The sequence below is a fragment of the Daphnia carinata genome, chromosome 4 (assembly GCF_022539665.2).
Source record: "Daphnia carinata strain CSIRO-1 chromosome 4, CSIRO_AGI_Dcar_HiC_V3, whole genome shotgun sequence".
Taxonomy (NCBI): Eukaryota; Metazoa; Arthropoda; class Branchiopoda; order Diplostraca; family Daphniidae; genus Daphnia; species Daphnia carinata.
This window is the reverse complement of record NC_081334.1, coordinates 1678024-1695907: the sequence shown is the minus strand read 5'-3', so window position 1 is coordinate 1695907 and position 17884 is coordinate 1678024. Positions and strand designations below refer to the sequence as shown.

Below are 17884 nucleotides of genomic sequence, written 5' to 3'. Positions count from 1 at the left end.
AGAATAAGCCGAACTGGGGAATGAACTCCAGATGGCGATAGTGACATTCAGGTCAACTTGTGAATCGAACAGATCGCATACAAATCGCAGACAAACAGTGGGGGAAACCAAAATTGAATCAAATTTTACATACCGTCACTTCCATTCAAACTGTGCAGCCCAGTCCTGAAGAGGGTTTTTCAATGAGTTGCACAAAGATGATTCAAACACACGAGAACGAACAGCATGGGTGATGAAACGGAAGAACTGCAATCAAATGAAAATGGAATCGATGCGTCTGCTGTCAAGTGAGCACCAGTCGGCGGAGGTTTTAGGAACTTGGCGCCCGTCACAGAAGTTGAGACTGACGCCCGGTCTTCAGGTTTCATCAGCAAACCGAGTACATATGCACCACAACGAGGCAAATGCTGCAGCTATTTCTATTGGGCTACAATAACAATTGTAATTAGCTAATAATTTTCATTTAGAAACAACCAAAGGTACAATAGAATCGTGTAAAAAAAGCGGTCTTTCTGGACAGCTAAATAATTACTGGAAAAAGCTTAATAAGACTTGCAATACTATTTGAAAAAGCAGCTGGGTCAAGCTTGCAAATTGAAAAACAAAATGGCGACAGACTGTGGTATCTAAAATGGTTAACGAATTCACAATTATACGACGTAAAAACAGTGCTCGGACATGACATTTTCGACAAACCTATTTCTTTGTCATACCTGGAATTATTAGAAAACGGTAAATCAAAATAATAAATAGAAATAAGTAATAAAACCTGCATCGGTGTTGATTCAACTGTTTTGCACATTGATGGCCAAGCGGAGTTTTGTTTCCTCAACTGAATAAATACCGGAGAATGAAAAAAAAAATGTTTGTTATTAGTTGAACAATTTTTCGAATTGTGTATATCACAATGACACGAGGAATTAAAGAATCCTTGAGACACTCGGGTACGCAAGCAATCGATTAAAAAATCCCTCAACGTGTTCACTGTTATGATCTGGTGTCGCATGTACGGGAAGCGATGGATGAAAATTGTTGGTTGCCCTAGTAACAAACAAAAGAAAGGCAAAACGCAGACGAATACGCTTGGATATTGCATTGTATTCACACACATACACACTTGTCTGTGTGTACATTGTAGATCTGTTTAACCCACACGCGTGTGGTTTCGGTTTTCTCCTGGATCAATTGTGTGCCCAGTTCACGATGAAAGCTGACGAACGAAATATTCTTGAGGATATGCCGGTCGGATTATGCACGCAATGCGACACCTTTCGGTGTCCAAAAGAGTATTATAAAAGAAAATTCATTCAACGCAAAATGGAACCGAAACAGAAAAAGAAATGGAGATTTGTATTTACAAATAGTCTCTCGGAGGTGGTGGAAAATGTACGTACAACATTAAACGATGAAGCGTGCTTCCTTTTCTTTTATCTCTTCTTAAAAAGAAATCAAACGCAAGGCAGGAAAGAAAACAAAGATGGCGAAAAGAGAATAGTAACATCCAACATTTACTAACTAGAATGAATATGCTTTCCTTCATTTGACGATTGTCTCATCTATCTTTTGAAGGGAAGAAAATGATATCGACGAACGTGCACATACACACACAAAATATATCAGCACTCTGAAATGAAAATGAATCACAATCCCGGCCCGCGAAACACAGTTACAACATTATTCGAACAAAAAGAGAGAAAGAAAAAAAGATGGTAGAAAACAAATAACACTCCAACAACTGCACATGTTGCAGGTAATTTTTCATTTAATTGTTTCTTTGTTGTTGTTCTGTAATAAGAAGAAATAATGAGTGATAATTCTATGCATGGTAAGAAACCCTGGGGCATATTTGTGAATTTGTCGTCAAAGCAATGGCTAAGATTGTTGTTATTAACATAATATTTTATATATGTATATCATATATACATACATGTGCATTAAAAAAGGGAATGGCGCGAGTCCATCTATCAACAAGGAGAGAAAACGGGAGTCGAATGTTTAAAGGGAAGCAGACCGACCTGCCATCTTTGATTGTCCTAACGAATTAATCTCACAGCATTAATCTCTCATCGTGCGACGTTCCTCACATGCTGTTCCCCACTTTGAAAGATATTGCCACTATTTGTGTACTTGTCTTCATGCTTTGCGAATTGTGAACCGAATTTCACGAGAAAGAAAAACAAAATGCGATGCAGCCGCGCTACTGCGCCTTCTTTGAGCGGCGTTCTTCAACGGTGAGACGTGTCCGGTTGAAGGCTTCGGTTTTGATAAAATCAACTGTCTTGTAGACAGTGGACGAAGCCTGATGATGATTTTGGTGGTGGTGACCTCTTTCAGGACTTTTAGGCGATTGAAGAGACGAATCAGATTCCAAATCCAAGTCCAAGTACTGAATCTCATCCAGTTGACGACCAGCACTAATGATCTGATTACCCTGAAGGAAGTAGTAGATCTGTAGGAAAACATCAGCCACAAACATAAAAAAAAAAAAAGAAACCGCATCACCCCCAAGGTTAGTTTTAGTCTTGTCAATAAAAGCGAGTTTCAATGATTATTGATGAATACAGTGTCAATGAGAAAGCAGAAGCCTTTACCTGTTCCTCGTCGTGAGCAGAGTTGGGCCGGCTACTGCCTCGACTCGATGGATCGTCGGCGTCATCCGAACTGCTTCCTTGGAAATCGGTGTGTTGTCCAACGCCAGAAATAGGACCTACGCAAACGAAAGAAAATAAAATCACCTCGTGAAAAAAAAAAAAACAACAACAAATGTAGTAAGGCGGTATCACACGATGGTTGGCTGACTTACGATTGGGTTTCAACTGGCGGTTAACGGAAGGCGGAGGAGCAGGACCTTCAACTACGCTAGCCGTACCAGATGCTTGTTTCTTCGGCTTTAGTGTTCGGTTGACTGAAGGGGGCGAAAAGGGGGTCATGGGAAGGAGCGCTGGACTGGGACTTGCCAACGGGAATGGGCTGGCTAGGTTCGAATACACACTCGGTGACATGGCCGAGGCCGTGCAAGATGACCCAGTCGTAACGATATTATTGTTGAACGTAAAGATGTCAGCTGTTGAGGCGACAGCCGACGCTCCGCTGGCTGACGATATTTCACTCGGAGCGGCATTCGAATAACAGTGTCGCCTCTGAGTTTCTTTTCCTGGTTTGCCGTCACTACCGTGATCGCCTTGATGGGATCGCGGAAAATCGTACCTGAAAACAATAACAAATTAGTTAGTTATAATAACTAAGGCACGACTTGAAGGCCAATTTGTAATGTACCAGGCGTCAGCATTCGTCGGCGTTGGTAAGGTGGGGGAAATGGATGGTGGAGAGCGTGGGCTGCTACTCCGACTGTGCGATCTGCCACCACCAGCCGCAACGGAAGTTGGTGATTGCAGTTGTTCCAGATTCAGATAATTGTGCGAAGGTTGGTCAATCAAGTGAGGCGGCTTCGGTGGACGAGGTGGCGGAATAAACTTTTGCCCACCCACCAAATGGGGAACTGGTGTTCTTTGGTCGGCAGCACTAGCCGGTTGCAGCCTCTTAAACGAACGTGCAAATTTATCCTCAAAGCTACGAATGGCTTCATGAACTCCTTGATTATCGCGTGCCACCGAGGTGACAGGCTGCAATTGTTGTGATTGACCCAATTGCGATTGGCTGGCTGCAGACAGTTGTCTGGGCTGATCATAGAATAAGTCCCAATCTTCACGCTGCGGTCTACCTCGCAAACTTTGGGTGCCTAGACCTAAACCTCGTGCCGTGGGCGCCGGTGTCACGGGAGCCGACGACGGTTGACCTGCAGAGGCCATGGCTTCTTGAAAGACGAGGCCACGTGATCCAGAGAGGCATTCACTCAGAGGAAAATAGGGGCCCGAGCTACCAGTTGGCGAGGTGGGCGAAGTGGGTGGAGTGTCTTCCAATAACTGGCTAACTTGCAAACTTCTAGCCATGGTCGAATGCACACCAGTGGAGGCCATTGCCGATGACGTGTTAGGGCCGGGTCGGGTAAGCGTCAAAGATGAGCCGGTGTCTTCATCATCGCGATAGAACACCTTGAGACCGCAAACGTGGCAGATGCAACCAACCCAACTATTCATGTCGGTTTCGCTGTCTGCCGCCAAAAAGTAGACGCGCTTCGGTGTGCGGATATCAAACATGTGGGCATACCGCTGCTTTCTACTTTCAATTGTCAGCCCAGAATCCACCTGTTCACCAAAGAAAGAGAACAATATGTTAGAAAAAATTATCGTGGTGTTGAGCAACAAAAAATCACCTGTTCGCATTGGTCCAAATCGATTTTTCCTTTTAATTTGCGACAGGTTTTATCCGTATAATACTCAAGGAAATACTGGCCAGGCAACTCGCCGGAATGCTTTAAGACGAACCATCGTCTCCGCCATTTCTGTTTCATTAAAAAAAAAAAAAACAAAGAAAATGGATAAGAAAAATACGAAGGACTATTCGAGACTCACTTTTTTTTAGTATAATAATGGAAGGGAGTTGGTACAGGGGTTTGTCATAGAGTGAGAACGAGATCGGCAAACATTCTCATAATAAAAAAAAGGGGGAGAAGAAATTCGATCATATCTAAGTTGAACGGAGAGCGGAGGGGAATGCCATCAGCAGATCCGATTACATAGAGTCGGTCATAGGTCAGAGAAGCGCTCATCTACAAAAACCGTGGGAACAACATCCTCTCCTTGCCATGGATACGAGATGATGAAAAAAAAAAATTAAAAATTTTTTTTTTTAAATAGGAACGTCGAATAAAAATTAATTTAATTGAAAGGATCACAATAGAGAAATCCCCCCTTCCCCAAATAAATGTGTCGTGCGATTAGCAGCCACAACATATCACAACCGAACATACCATTATGATAACAATTTTTCCTCGTTTGTTTTCTTTTTGTCTAAAAAAAAATGATCGGAGGAACATAAAAGGCTAAAAGCAGCTGCGGTAATGATCTTTAGATAACATTTGACGTAAACTCAAAAACGTAAAAAAACAACTAAAGGCACACGCAAATCTTATCGCGACATGGGGCAACCATTGCAACAGGTTAAAAAAAAAATAGAAGCCTGGATTCCAAGATTTACCAAAGCCTCTCACTACACCACAACTTACTAGTTTCAGCCAAACATTACAGTTCAATTAGAACAACCAAAAAATTATCAAAATATAGTATGCCATTTTACTTTCAATGCTTAGGACACAGGAAGATCAAGAATGTTGAGGATTGGCTGGACATTAAAATTTGCTTCGTGACCCACAGACATTGGTGTTAGCTTTAAAAGACTTGATAACATTACTTTGTATGTCAAAACAAAGACTATAGGAAAGTATTCGATTAAGCTTTGAATAATTGACATGTTTCAATTGAAACTGACTCAAATTACACTTACAGCTCTCCATATACGTTTGGTGGGCGGAGACTTTACAAGCCAACCTTCATGAACGATTTCCGTGTTGGCCAAAGCCATGGCGTTTTTGTAGAACAGTGAAATAAACTATACAGAGCAATTGCACTTGATGCTAAGCGGGCCGATTTGTTTACGGAACGTGAAAACATCTAATCGACGGGAAACAAACAGTAACAGAAGTCAAAAAGAACTTTTTACGACATTTTCCCAGCTCAAATTCCACAGCCAAGTCTGACGAGAAACACAAGTGATCTTTTTGTGGCTAGGAGGATGACTAACATTAGCACAATGCAGCGATGCCAGATCGAAAATACTAGGTATCTTTTTTATAGTTGCCTGCACTTCTGCAGTTGCACACGTTTCCCGCTTAACGTTTCCATTTCCAAACCAGAATTAATATTCAAAATAGAAATGGACGCGTCAACTGCAATTTTCATGTGTAAAGTATTTTTTGAAATTATTATCATAGAAAAAAGTGCCATTCGATGATAACTTTTCAATATATAAACAAATTTTTCTTTGAACATATATTTCCTTTCTTTGGTGAGAAATGGTATTGGGACTCAACTTAATACTTCTGTCGCTAGATGGCTTTAAATATTCGAAAACCCATTTAAAATTTGTTTGTTGTAAACCCACTATTGATCGTGGAAATGTTAAGCTTTCAGGAGATTTCCAAGTATTGACTTCTAATCTTGTACTACGAATCGTAGTATCAAATATAAATTATAACTGAAGAAATAATATGTTTATACTGGTTTTACGTTCATAAAGCAACACTTGGAAAAATAAATCAATTGGGCAGGCAAGGCAAAACAGATACCTGTTTTGGTTCAACGTCACATATAGAAATATTCAGTTTTGTTCTTAGAAAAAGTAAGTAACATGCAACTGTCAAAAACGTAAAAGTTGCTGATAGTGGCGTGCACCAAAAATCATCGCGTGTTGTTATCGCATTCACGACCAGCCCGCCTAGAAGGCTCGATAACCAACGCGCGCGCAAGGCAACATGCGATATTTGTTTTCAATTTTTTTCGAACTGTTTCGTTATTTTTCTCCCCGTTTTCTATCTTCTCCTGCATCGCTGGGTGGTGATGAAGAATTCATGTCAAGTGGGCGAGACAGCAAGTGTACACACCTTATTGGCCGCCCTTTGTGATAACAAAAGACCTAGCCAAATATCCTACCGGAGGGCAGGTCGATCGATCAGCTGGTGGCTGTTTCAGACTGCCCTCTCTACTCTTGGATGATTGGGTCTTTGACAGACAGACTCTCTTGACTGTTGGATCTCAAACTTTTTGGCTTTTCTTAATCGATATGACTTGCAAAAGTGCTTTTGTGTGATCGCCTTTTACAATCGTTTTGACTTTAAATGGGTACGATTGCCTCAGTCTTGCAATGGAAATGTGAGTTATGTTTACAGGTTAATCCCACTGAGAAGAGCTGTTGCTTCAATTGCGGGTCAAAACGATCTCATCAGGATGCTGTAGAAGAAAACGTCCGTCCAATGTGTTCACCAGTCAATTTTCCCCTGGAGGAGAACAATCGGACCTCAAAAAATCAATCTCAACTTAAACATTCTCTGTCCTACTCCAACCATTCTTCATCCGCAGGTATTATATTTTTTAGTGTCCTTTGAAAATATTTTGAATGAATTGTTATCTCCTAATAAAACTTGAATTTTAAACAATATATTAAAGGCAAGACAATAAATAAAAAACACTTGTTTTCTTAGCAAAATGGACCTGTCCTCACTGCTTATTTCTGAATGTTGCCAGGTTAGTTTAAATGAAAATTACACTTATTTAGTTTAAACAATTGCATAAATTAGAGTATGATTTTTTTAGTGCACAGGACTGCATGACGTGCATGAACAGCAAACCAAAAGAAACATCAGCTAGTCAAGAGCTACATCAAACTCTGCAGCAGCCAAACAGTAATAGCTCCACTTGGTCCTGCAAGCGTTGCACATTTTCCAATCTTGTCGATCTCAATAGCTGTGAGGTTTGTGAGGCACCACGCTGTCCCAATATCCCCTTAACCTTGCCAAGAAAACCCATTGTAGTTAACTGTGGGACACCGGAATTGAACTCAGACAACAAGTACAAACTTATTTTTATTGAGTGCATAATAATATAAGGTGACATCTTCTTTGTAAGAATTAACAAACTGTATTAATTATGCCCGACAGCCATGCCAAGGAGACGCCTGTCATGAACGGTAAAAAGAACGGGGCGGTGGTTACTAGCCATCGACACGAAACTAGCTGGACATGCAAAAAATGCACGTTAATCAATCCAGTGGGCAAAAACGTTTGCTCGGCCTGCAGCTGCTCACAGTTGTATAGCCAAAAGAAGATGGAAAGTCTAGGTTCTGGCAATAGTCCCAAGAAGAAAGACACCTGGTCATGTCCTCAGTGCACCTTGCTTAATTCAAACTCAATTTCCAAATGCAGAGCATGTAAAACCTCCGTGACTCCTCGTGCGGAAACAAAGGTATTTTTAATTTGAATCTACCGCTACCTGTAAATTGCTCTGACGTTTTATATTTGATACCAAATTTCATTACTTGTTTCTAACGTATATTCATCGCGTTCCTATTCGGCTAACAGGTTGTCAGCGAAGTTGAAGAAACAGCCATGGCCAATAACCAGCTTATTTCTTTACCAACTAGAAACGCGTCACCAGCCATTACAAAGGAAGGGTGGCAATGTTCCGCCTGTACGTTCCATAACAAAAAACCTAAATCGTACAGCTGCGAAATGTGTCAATCAAGTCGAAGCTTAACAGCCCTTTCGCCACCTGCCCCGGCCGCCATTTCCCGACATGAAAGTGAGCCATCCGCCTCTCTTCGCCACACGGAAGAGGAACATGCACGTCTAAAATGGAAGCGGATCGTCGGGTTTTGTCGAACGAGCGGTGATAAATTCGTTGACGATTCATTCCTGCCTACCGGACGTTCTTTGCATAGCAGCAATCAGGAAGGAGTCCAATGGCTTCGACCAAGTCAAATAGTGAGCAGCGAAGCATCCCACGTCAAGTACATAAGAAAGAAAAAGTTATTTCATAAAATTCCTTGTTAAGACATTTTTGTTTTAGGTGGGCCGTTTTTCGTACGCCTCTGCCATCAGACATCAGCCAGGGAATCCTAGGTGACTGTTGGCTATTGAGCGCCCTCGCTGTCTTAGCTGAAAGAGACGAGTTGGTGCGGAACGTTATGGTCACTAGGGAAGTCTGCAATGAAGGCGCTTATCAGGTTCTAGTTAATCGATTACATCCAACCGTGTCTGTTGTCTAATGCCCACTTTGTACAGGTACGCTTGTGTAAAGATGGAATGTGGCGAACTGTCTTGGTTGACGATTTGTTGCCTTGCGACCAACGTGGACACCTGCTTTACTCGCAGGCCAAGAGAAAACAATTATGGGTGCCACTTATTGAAAAAGCAATGGCTAAGATTCACGGTGGCTATGGAGCGCTTGTATCAGGTCGTTCAATCGAAGGTAATTTCTTTTGTTCGCTTAATTTATAAAGAAAAGAAAAATCAATGTGTAATGTCTAATTGAATCTCTTCGACGCTAGGCCTTGCTTCTCTAACCGGAGCTCCTTGTGAGAGTATTTCACTCCAACCGTCCGCCAATGGAAGCAGTGGCGAAGAGGCCGAAGGCTTAGATGAAGATTTAATTTGGGCTAGACTTCTTAGCTCACGGACTGCAGGTTCACCCAGCTCTATTTAGTTTTTTTTTTGCAACGTAAATATTAAATTTCGCTATTCTGACAGGTTTCTTAATGGGCGCTTCATGCGGCGGTGGAACTATGAAAATAGACGAGGAAGAGTATCAAAAAAAGGGCTTACGACCACGACACGCATATTCCGTGCTCGATGTGCTCGATTTCAGCTCGAAAGGTGGTCCCCGCCTTCTCCGGTAACAGGCTACCGTTGTTGTGCTTCTAAACTTGGTTTTTAAGTTAGGCTTGCGTTTTTAGGATGCGTAACCCGTGGGGCCACTTCTCTTGGCGTGGTGATTGGGCGGACGACTCCAAACTTTGGAATCCCGAACTTCGGGCCACTTGTATGCCTCATGGTGCTGAGGAAGGTGTCTTTTGGATTTCATTTCAGGTAAACAAGCTTAATCTTATCTTTTATCAGAATAGGATCCCGATATTAAGGACAAGGAAATGTTTCACTTGTTTACGCTGACGTTAGTGACGTTTGTTTAAGTGACATACCTTCTATTGTAGATACGTTTTTCCAAAACAAAAATTGAAGTGGCTGTCCATCCGTAAGCGAACCCATGGCGGTGTGTTGAATCACTCGCTGACGTTCTGTTCTTTGCGATATTGTTTTGACGACTGAACTATCATCCAACCGTTGCCTAATGGCCGTTGGTTAGCCTACACAATCTAAACATGTTCGTCAATAAAATGACAATCGATTAAACAGTAAAACCCCCATCAAATGAACTATAGCAACATTGCCTAACCAATTGTTATGGATTCCAACTCCCTTCTCCCCCCCCCCCCCCCTACTGATTGCATTCCGACAACAGTCATATAATTTTTTAATGTATCCTCTTTTATATCATGTCATTTTTCAGGATACGCTGATTTTCTTTGACTGCATCGACGTCTGCAAGGTACGCCTTGGGTGGAGTGAAGTACGATTGCCCGGTCTCTTGCCTCCGTGTGCGTTTTCAGACCACGTTTTGGCCGTCCTGGTGACCGTGGTAGAGCCAACGGAATTGGATTTGAGCTTGTTCCAGGAGGGCAGTCGGCACACCGATAAATCGCAACGTTCGCCGGTTGATCTTTGCGTAGCACTGTACCGCACAGGCTCAGTGGCTGCGCCTCAAGTCGGCCAACTCGTCGTGCATAGTCGGCGGCAATTGCGTGGCTTTGTCGCAACCAATGCATTCTTGGAACCCGGTCTGTATCTCATCGTCTGCTTGGCTTTCAATCATTGGAATCTAAATCCAGGTGAGGGTGCTGTAACGCACTATCCACCTTGTGTCTTGGCTCTGCACAGCAGCAAGCGACTCCTCGTCGAACATATCACACCTTCGCCTTTTGTTTTGGCCGATGGGCTCATAAGTCTCACTATGGCCAAGGGCCAACGCTACGAGGTTTGATACATTTTCTGTTTAATTTTTTTAATTGAAAGGTTCATGACTTGTTTTCTTTCTTTGTGTTCTAGGGCAGAGAGGGTATGACTGCTTATTATCTAACTCAAGGATGGGTAAGTTATCATCACAAGTTGTCGAAAAATATGTTCTAAAAATTGTTGACTGATTCCTGCAGGCCGGATTAGTAGTTACAGTAGAAAATCGCCATGCAGACAAGTGGCTACAAGTTCGTTGCGATTGTCAAGAGAGCTTCAATGTCGTTTCGACTCGAGGAGCTCTACTGACAGTAGATGCAATTCCACCGCTGCATAGACAAGTGTTGTTGGTTTTAACTCAACTTGAAGGCGGTGGTGGTTTCGCTATTGCCCATCGTCTCATTCACCGGCTTTCATCTCAGGGCGGTCTCAACGATTGGGGGCCTCCAGGTGAGTCTCATCAGCCTTTATTGACCTCCACCGTTACAGGACTTCACACACCTCGACCAATTTGAAATTGTCAAACAATCGTCAAATATCTAACCAGTCATCGCAAGTGAAATTGTTTCCCATTTCCCCTTTTTCTAAATAAGCACCTTTTTTTTCTTTTAAAAAATTCAATAATTGTTCGTGAAGATCTTAATTTTTAATGGATAAAAACAAAGTGGTTAGCAAACGTCTGTTCATGCGAATCGATTGCCTCATGTTTATGGATTTTCATTTGTTTGTAATGTCACATCATCCCTAATGGGTAGATTAAATCTTTGTAATTGCAATAGCGTTTCCGATTCTATCAACATGTTGATCTCTCTCAATATCCCAAACTGCTGCCATTTTGCTTTGTTGGTAAAATATATACGTATTGCCCAAGAAAACAAAAACTGGTTAAATTTGATTAGGTCTCTATGAAAATGGACGTTCCTTAACTGATGCTTATTCCGCATAATTATTTTTCTTACGGTATTCAATGTTTTACATTGCCAGGGTGAAGTGTTGTTTTTAATTTCATATATAAATCGATCATAATAGTACAGCCTTTTTTTTTTTTAGTTTACGCACTTATTTCCTCGCTAACGTAGGCCGGGTTCTCTTCTCCGTTGTGTTGGTATTTGATTGCTTCAATGTGCGTCGCCGTAAGAGTGGTGTTGGTTTCAGGGACTCGAGTCGAAGACGTTTCGTATGACCGCGATTTCCAGAATTTAACTGTGCCCGATGATAATTTACTTGAAGTACTGGCCTGTGATGCAGATTCCTTAACTTTCGTTAGGAATTCTGTGATCATCTTGAAGACTTCGTTTTTGCAAACGAAGAAATAAAACATAGCCGGTCCTATCAGCATGTACAGGGAGATACTGAAGATAAGAAACTCTGGAGACGCACTATCTGCATCCACAATTTCGTGAACGATCCTCGGGATCGTGTAGAACTGCATCAACAAGAAGAAACGAAATATTGTCGTGATCCTGTGTCATCGAAAATTCCTGTTTAACAAGTTTTAATGCAATAAAATAAATGTAATTACCTTTGTTTTTCCAGTTTGTTTAAAGCCACGCGTGAAACGGAAGTTTTCAAAAAGCGGAGACTTCCGTAAACCTTGAGCGCACTCGGGATGAAAAAAATCAAGTTGGCTGTCACCAACACCACATTGGGTGTACTTAATAAATGTTTGACTGGAAAAATAGAACATGACGTATTAGCTGAATAGATTGACTTGCGATATATTAAGGAATCTTACTGATTGGATCTCCGAACCAACAAAGGCGGACGGGTGGTCCCAAACTATTGCGATATAAAATCACAACCATTTGTAAGACGAGAGGTAACCCCCAAGCGTAGAGCGAACACAACCCAAAACGAATCAATAGGTCCTTTTTCTTTAATGATCTAGGACCATAGCTGAAATGAACAATTGTCTTTGATATTTACAAAAGTTAGAAATAAAGATTAAACATAATTAATGTTACCTTAATTGACTCCAAATGTTGAAGCCCATCACAGTAATCCAAGTAGATGATGCATACCGAAAATAATTGCTGGCTTGTGCTAGAAATACAAAGAGTAATTTAAGTTTGATCTAGTAATTGTCAATTGTTTATAGTTACTTTTGAAAAAACACCAAGTATGCGGCTCGGTTGGTAGTGAGAGAAGAATTCCATATTCTACTTGGACTACAATCATGCAAATTAAAAAGCAGATCATAGAGTAGCCCTGGATGTTGTCTCGCAGCGCAGGGAAGATGAGGTAAACAAGTAGCGTCAAAACAAGGAAGAATGCCGAAATGTAATGCAGGTACGAATAGACGCCCCAGAGCAGGTATCGCAACAGGTACATTGTCCGCGGCAGGCAAATCATGGCGATATCCTTAACAGATCAAATCGTACAGATGTTAAATTAAACATTAATAAAAGATCATATCAAATGCTTACCTCTTGGCTTCCTTGGGCACTGATGGCTGTGTCAACACAATAATTACTAGAATGACGCAAGACTTTGTACAAGGCCTTCTTTACGGCAAAGTGGCCCGATGCGTTGATTTGATATCTGTTATCAACGAACAGTTTTGGCACGTAAATATTATAATCATGTTCGCAATTCAGCGAAGAATTAGCCACGATTTTAAATGGCAACCCAGTTGGTGTGACGATTTTAGAAGCATTGAAAACATCATCGCTCGGGACGCACTTTCCGACTGAATCACGATTGACCGACTGACCAAGCGGGCAACATTTTTTGACTTCCAACAATGGAGCTCTGCAATACGCCACTACGGCCTCTGTACGTCCGTCCTGAAGCACAATGGAATGAACACAATATTGAGCTAATTGAAGAGTTTGATTAAACCGAGGTTCTATCATAACACCAGCAGAGAGCTCATCCGTCTTGAACGTTTCCCATCCATCTGTACATGGGAAAAGCGGATCGTTCACTCCCGAGTCTTCCTGGTAGGTCTTGTGTACGGTTAAATTATTGACACATTTGCGTAGTTCAATGTCCAGCACCTGGTTACCAGGACAACATCTCTGTTGTGTCGCATTCTCTGCACACGTGAATTCGACACGAACGATTATCGCCACAATGATGACACGCAAGAGCAACTCCATTTTCCTTTTGGCAAGATGAACGTTTCAACCTGATGAGCAGCGAGAGCTCAGGAAGTACTTTATCCAGTAGTAACTGGTTTGAAAACTGATCACAACCATCAGACCGCAACAAGTGGACTAGGTAAAGACCTTTCAAATACAACCATCGGTAGGCATTCACCAACACGTGTGCTGACGGGGAAACTTAGCTAACGACTAAGTCCTTTCGCCTTGCATACGCATGAGTTTCATCACCAACATATGCACCTCTCCACTTTCGCCTCTAGCTCTAAATTTTGAGCAGACTATGCCCGCAGCTATGAGCGTCTGAACGCACGCTGTCCTCCGGTATTTCAGCGTTCGAAATGGGCATCGTCAAGGTTAAATCCAACTACTAAAAAGGTATGAAACGTGTGGTTTGACGTTGCATTTCCGTAGATCTTGCGGGTTTCAGGGCACCAGTATACGCCCTATTATTCCTGAATACGAGTTGCAACACCCCTATCGGTTCGTGTACGCAATGGGACAATGAAAATACACAACAGGACTTTGCAAACCCCTTCCGCTTGGTATGCAACATTCTTCTTATCTGGCATTCAATTGTGAATGTAAAAATAGCAAATCGACGAGGACCTTGAATTGTATGCTGAATATCCCACTTTCATACCTAAAGCTCAACGACGAGTGCCTTTTTTTAAAAGACACGATTACACAGCGATCTAGTTTGAAGAATATTCTTCACGTTACAAAGCTATGTTTGGTCTAGGTGTTTACTATGCGTCTTTGTTTGGATGATGGTCAAAAAGGCCCACCCATCAATAGCACACCCACTATGGTCTACGTCGTGCTTACGTTGAAGGTCAGAAGCCATCGAGGAAGAGGAGTGCAATCTCGGGACGTCACGTTACACCGCACCAATTCAATCTTGGCGATACAGTTCGATGAAGCTTGAATGTCTGCATTAATCATAAAGAAAATCAAAGTAAATGATTTTATATAAAAGTAATTTAAAAATGGGATCGGTTGGAACTTAATGATTTGCCTAAATCTTTTAACTTTTTTCTTCTCGTGTTGAGAAAACCAGAATTATGGTATTCTCATGTGTCTGCTTGAACCGACCCCAAAGTACATGCTATGCAATCTTTAAAATACACACGGAACTGTGAAATTTTGGTTGTGATAACAGATTCAATAACGCAGTCAAAATTCTTTTTTATACCGGTTGTGTTTTTTTGCCAGCTCCATCGTCATGCCCTTGAGGATGTTACTGCTCCCCAGACTCGTCTTGTCTGTTTTGTATTTGCATGCAAAAGGCATAGAGCGATTGTATTGGAACTTGCGCAGGCCATCTTGGGAACATCTTTACCTTTTACTGAACACCCAGCTTTTTTGTCTGGAAATGACTATTCAGTTTTTTAATGCGTAGTTTTGGAAATTCTAGAGGCTTGACACAACAGGCCGCATCAAAAGAACATTCACGGAAATGCATATTTTATTTTCCCGCTTACGTTATAAGGTTTTAGCCGAAAACCATGTTGCAAAACTGACACTGACGACATTGATGCCCTGCGTGACGGCCATGTCGTATTTTATGTGATTAATTTCAAATGAATAGCCTGTATCAACCGTGTCCGCTTTCATTTGCCGTCATTACTTTATGACGTGATCACTTTATGACGTCACACTTTTTCCACCCAATGCCATGCGAAAGAAAAACTACTGCAGGGGAAACCTAACAATAAGACTCTTGCGCAAGAATGGTTCCGGTTACGCCTGTAGCTATATGTGCTGGACGTTGACTTAGGTTGACCTATTTGGAGTTCATCACATTTTGTTATAAAACCATTTTCCACGAAAATGACTTGCTGCAAATGTTTACCCTTTGGAGTTTGCCACTTTCTATTAAACAAAGTAGGTAGCTGTCGTTTGAGACAGGACAGCAAGTCGATTACTAAAAAAAGTACATTTCACAATAAAATAGAATAGTAGATCACGTAATCCGATCGCCTTTAGCACGTTCAAATTTTCAACAACGACGTTGCCTTAGGTAGATGACCCATTTTAGCACTGGGATATGTGGTATTCAATTCAATGCTTGCCTCAAGAGAATCTCAAAGAAGTTTTACATTTCTGGGGCTTCAGCTTTAGGACAAGTGTTTTAATTATCGATAATTTATCTTATTTAATCATTTTCTTTTAATGTTTCGTTTAGGCATACGGCCATTACTTGTTGGGAACGCTGCCTGAATTCTTCGCTATAAAAGATTCGCATAGAAACATCTGTTCAAAGAAACAAACAAAAACTCAAGGGCAAACCAAAAAATGCTGTAACTTGGATGGGCGCCACATACGCAAAATTTACGTTGCAAGAAAAGTCAGGCGGATAACATACAAGATGAATGCACAGATCCAACTCTTATTGAGAACAAGAAATAACTTTGAAAACAAACGACAATGACTGGAAACGAAAAACAAGTCACGCTTCCCTGCGAAACAGGAATATTTCTACTGTAGCCGCAGGCAAATTCAAATTGCCATTCCCCATGATTAATCCGATAATATGCAAGCAGGTATAGAACTTATTGTAACTACGCTGCTGTAAAGAGCATAAAAGTTTACGATTTTTTTGTTGACTAATGCCGCACTTTCTCTTACACAAAGTAAATGGTTGTTGTTTTGGAATAGGGCAATCTAGAATAGCTTACCAACATTTTTTAACACAGCTAAATAAACTAATAAATATTTAATATTTATAGTATTTAATAATTTTATAAGTATTTATTATATTTATTAAATATTAAATATTTATTAGTTTATATAACTATATTAATATTTATATTAATATAATTTTTTAAATAACAAAGATTCGAACCCGTGAAATTTGCATGGCAGCCGCGAACTATGCCACAGCGCAATACTTCACATACCCTACATATACATAGTCTAACTTCAAACTCGTTTTAGTCACCGGTGATGGGACACGGCCTACACTACAAATGCCTATGGTAAAGGCTAGGGCGAAGAATTTGAACAAAGTTTTGTTCATTTCTATTAATCGAGCTTGAAATGGTTTTCGATCAACGCAGTGGTCCACCCAACTATAATCAACTGCATATTCAAAATGATATGTAGTATTAATCATCACACATGATTAGATGGATATGCCACAGTTTCTTATCAAAACCCAACATTCTGTCATCTAATGGCTGTTGTATCGATTAGCCACTCCATTTTGTTTCATGTTGTGTTGATCGAAAACTAAAACCATGTATGTAATTGTTTTCCTTTCAATATCGTAAACTAGCAAACGGTTTTGAAATATAACAGAACACTTCAGTCTCTTTTCTGTGCAAGTTGGCGGTACCAGCATTCACGTGGAATTACGATAATCAGGCGTGAAATTCTTACAAGTTGTATGAAAATGGCATCAGCGTAATTCGTCATCGTAGCTGAGGTGCTTAGTATTTATACACTGTAAGAAGGAATAAAGCAATAAAACACTTACCAGCATATATGGTGAATTATTGGCAGTATTACAAGAGTGGTATCTTGGTGTTCTTCCTCCAGACCTCCACCTATTATGGCGACAATTTGTTTTAGCAAACTAATAGTTTCAAAGTACGTCTGCTTCCACAGCAAGCACACACACACACAAGCACAACAATATGGACAACAATTCGACAACGAACACATTCCAATATTTATGGTAAGACATTACTTACTTATTTAATCCTTTCGTTGGATATCTTGCTCATACTTCTGAATCCCATTGTAGGAACTAGAAACCAATTATTGGTGGGGAATGATTGACACTGTATCACGTACAAAGGAAAGGTACAAAATGGAAGCTCTAACAATACGCGCCAAAAACAACAGGAAAAGTATCAGAAGCTAAACCAATCAGCTTCTTCCTATAACTTCCAGCAGATGGCGAGTAGTTTCTACCGCGAAATCGTTGGCGGCAGTGGTTAGTCAATGTACGCGCGCCTTTTTTTTCTTCTATTGCATGATTGAAATTTCTTAAGTATTATACATGTTAATCGGGGATTCTTTTTTGTTCTGATATTTTCGCGCTTTTGTCTCGAGAAACAATACAAGTGACATTTATTATTCAAATTTGGTATTCGTCCTATTTGGTGGTCTACAACTAAAATCCATACATCTAAAATAAAAACATTTTGTTTTACGACAGTTTCAGTGTACTTAAAATTAAAATTAATTCGAATGGCAGTTTGAGGAGTTGAGATTATTTGGTAACCCGATTATACCGATTTGTACCCTGTTTGCC

At 40.9% G+C, this 17884-nt stretch overlaps 3 protein-coding genes across 4 annotated transcripts; 1 reads left to right on the top strand and 2 right to left on the bottom strand.

Annotated features, from left to right (window-relative positions):
- Nucleotides 1-1329: 1329 nt before the first annotated feature.
- Nucleotides 1330-5711, bottom strand: LOC130694840 (protein daughter of sevenless-like). Of its 2 annotated transcripts, none has more exons than XM_057517939.2 (6): nt 5404-5711; nt 4274-4402; nt 3277-4205; nt 2804-3207; nt 2592-2707; nt 1330-2449 (listed from the first exon to the last, which is right to left on the bottom strand). In XM_057517939.2, exons 1-6 carry the CDS (start codon nt 5479-5481, stop codon nt 2198-2200), a joined length of 1908 nt encoding a protein of 635 aa, XP_057373922.1. In that variant the 5' UTR covers nt 5482-5711; the 3' UTR covers nt 1330-2197. The 2 variants fall into 2 exon arrangements, with proteins under 2 accessions (XP_057373922.1, XP_057373923.1); XM_057517940.2 differs by having other exon boundaries at nt 1330-2431.
- A 943-nt stretch (nt 5712-6654) lies between these two features.
- On the top strand, nt 6655-11031 carry LOC130695045 (calpain-D-like). Its single transcript, XM_057518157.2, has 13 exons — nt 6655-7034; nt 7157-7199; nt 7269-7523; nt 7613-7916; nt 8033-8460; nt 8520-8676; nt 8735-8921; nt 9001-9135; nt 9200-9344; nt 9406-9538; nt 10017-10541; nt 10613-10654; nt 10717-11031. Exons 1-13 carry the CDS (start codon nt 6794-6796, stop codon nt 11029-11031), a joined length of 2910 nt encoding a protein of 969 aa, XP_057374140.1. The 5' UTR covers nt 6655-6793.
- On the bottom strand, nt 10968-13779 carry LOC130695046 (uncharacterized). Its single transcript, XM_057518158.2, has 6 exons — nt 12943-13779; nt 12619-12877; nt 12481-12559; nt 12252-12412; nt 12039-12186; nt 10968-11979 (listed from the first exon to the last, which is right to left on the bottom strand). The coding sequence occupies exons 1-6, from the start codon at nt 13615-13617 to the stop codon at nt 11568-11570; spliced, it is 1734 nt and encodes a 577-aa protein (XP_057374141.1). The 5' UTR covers nt 13618-13779; the 3' UTR covers nt 10968-11567.
- Nucleotides 13780-17884: the final 4105 nt, after the last annotated feature.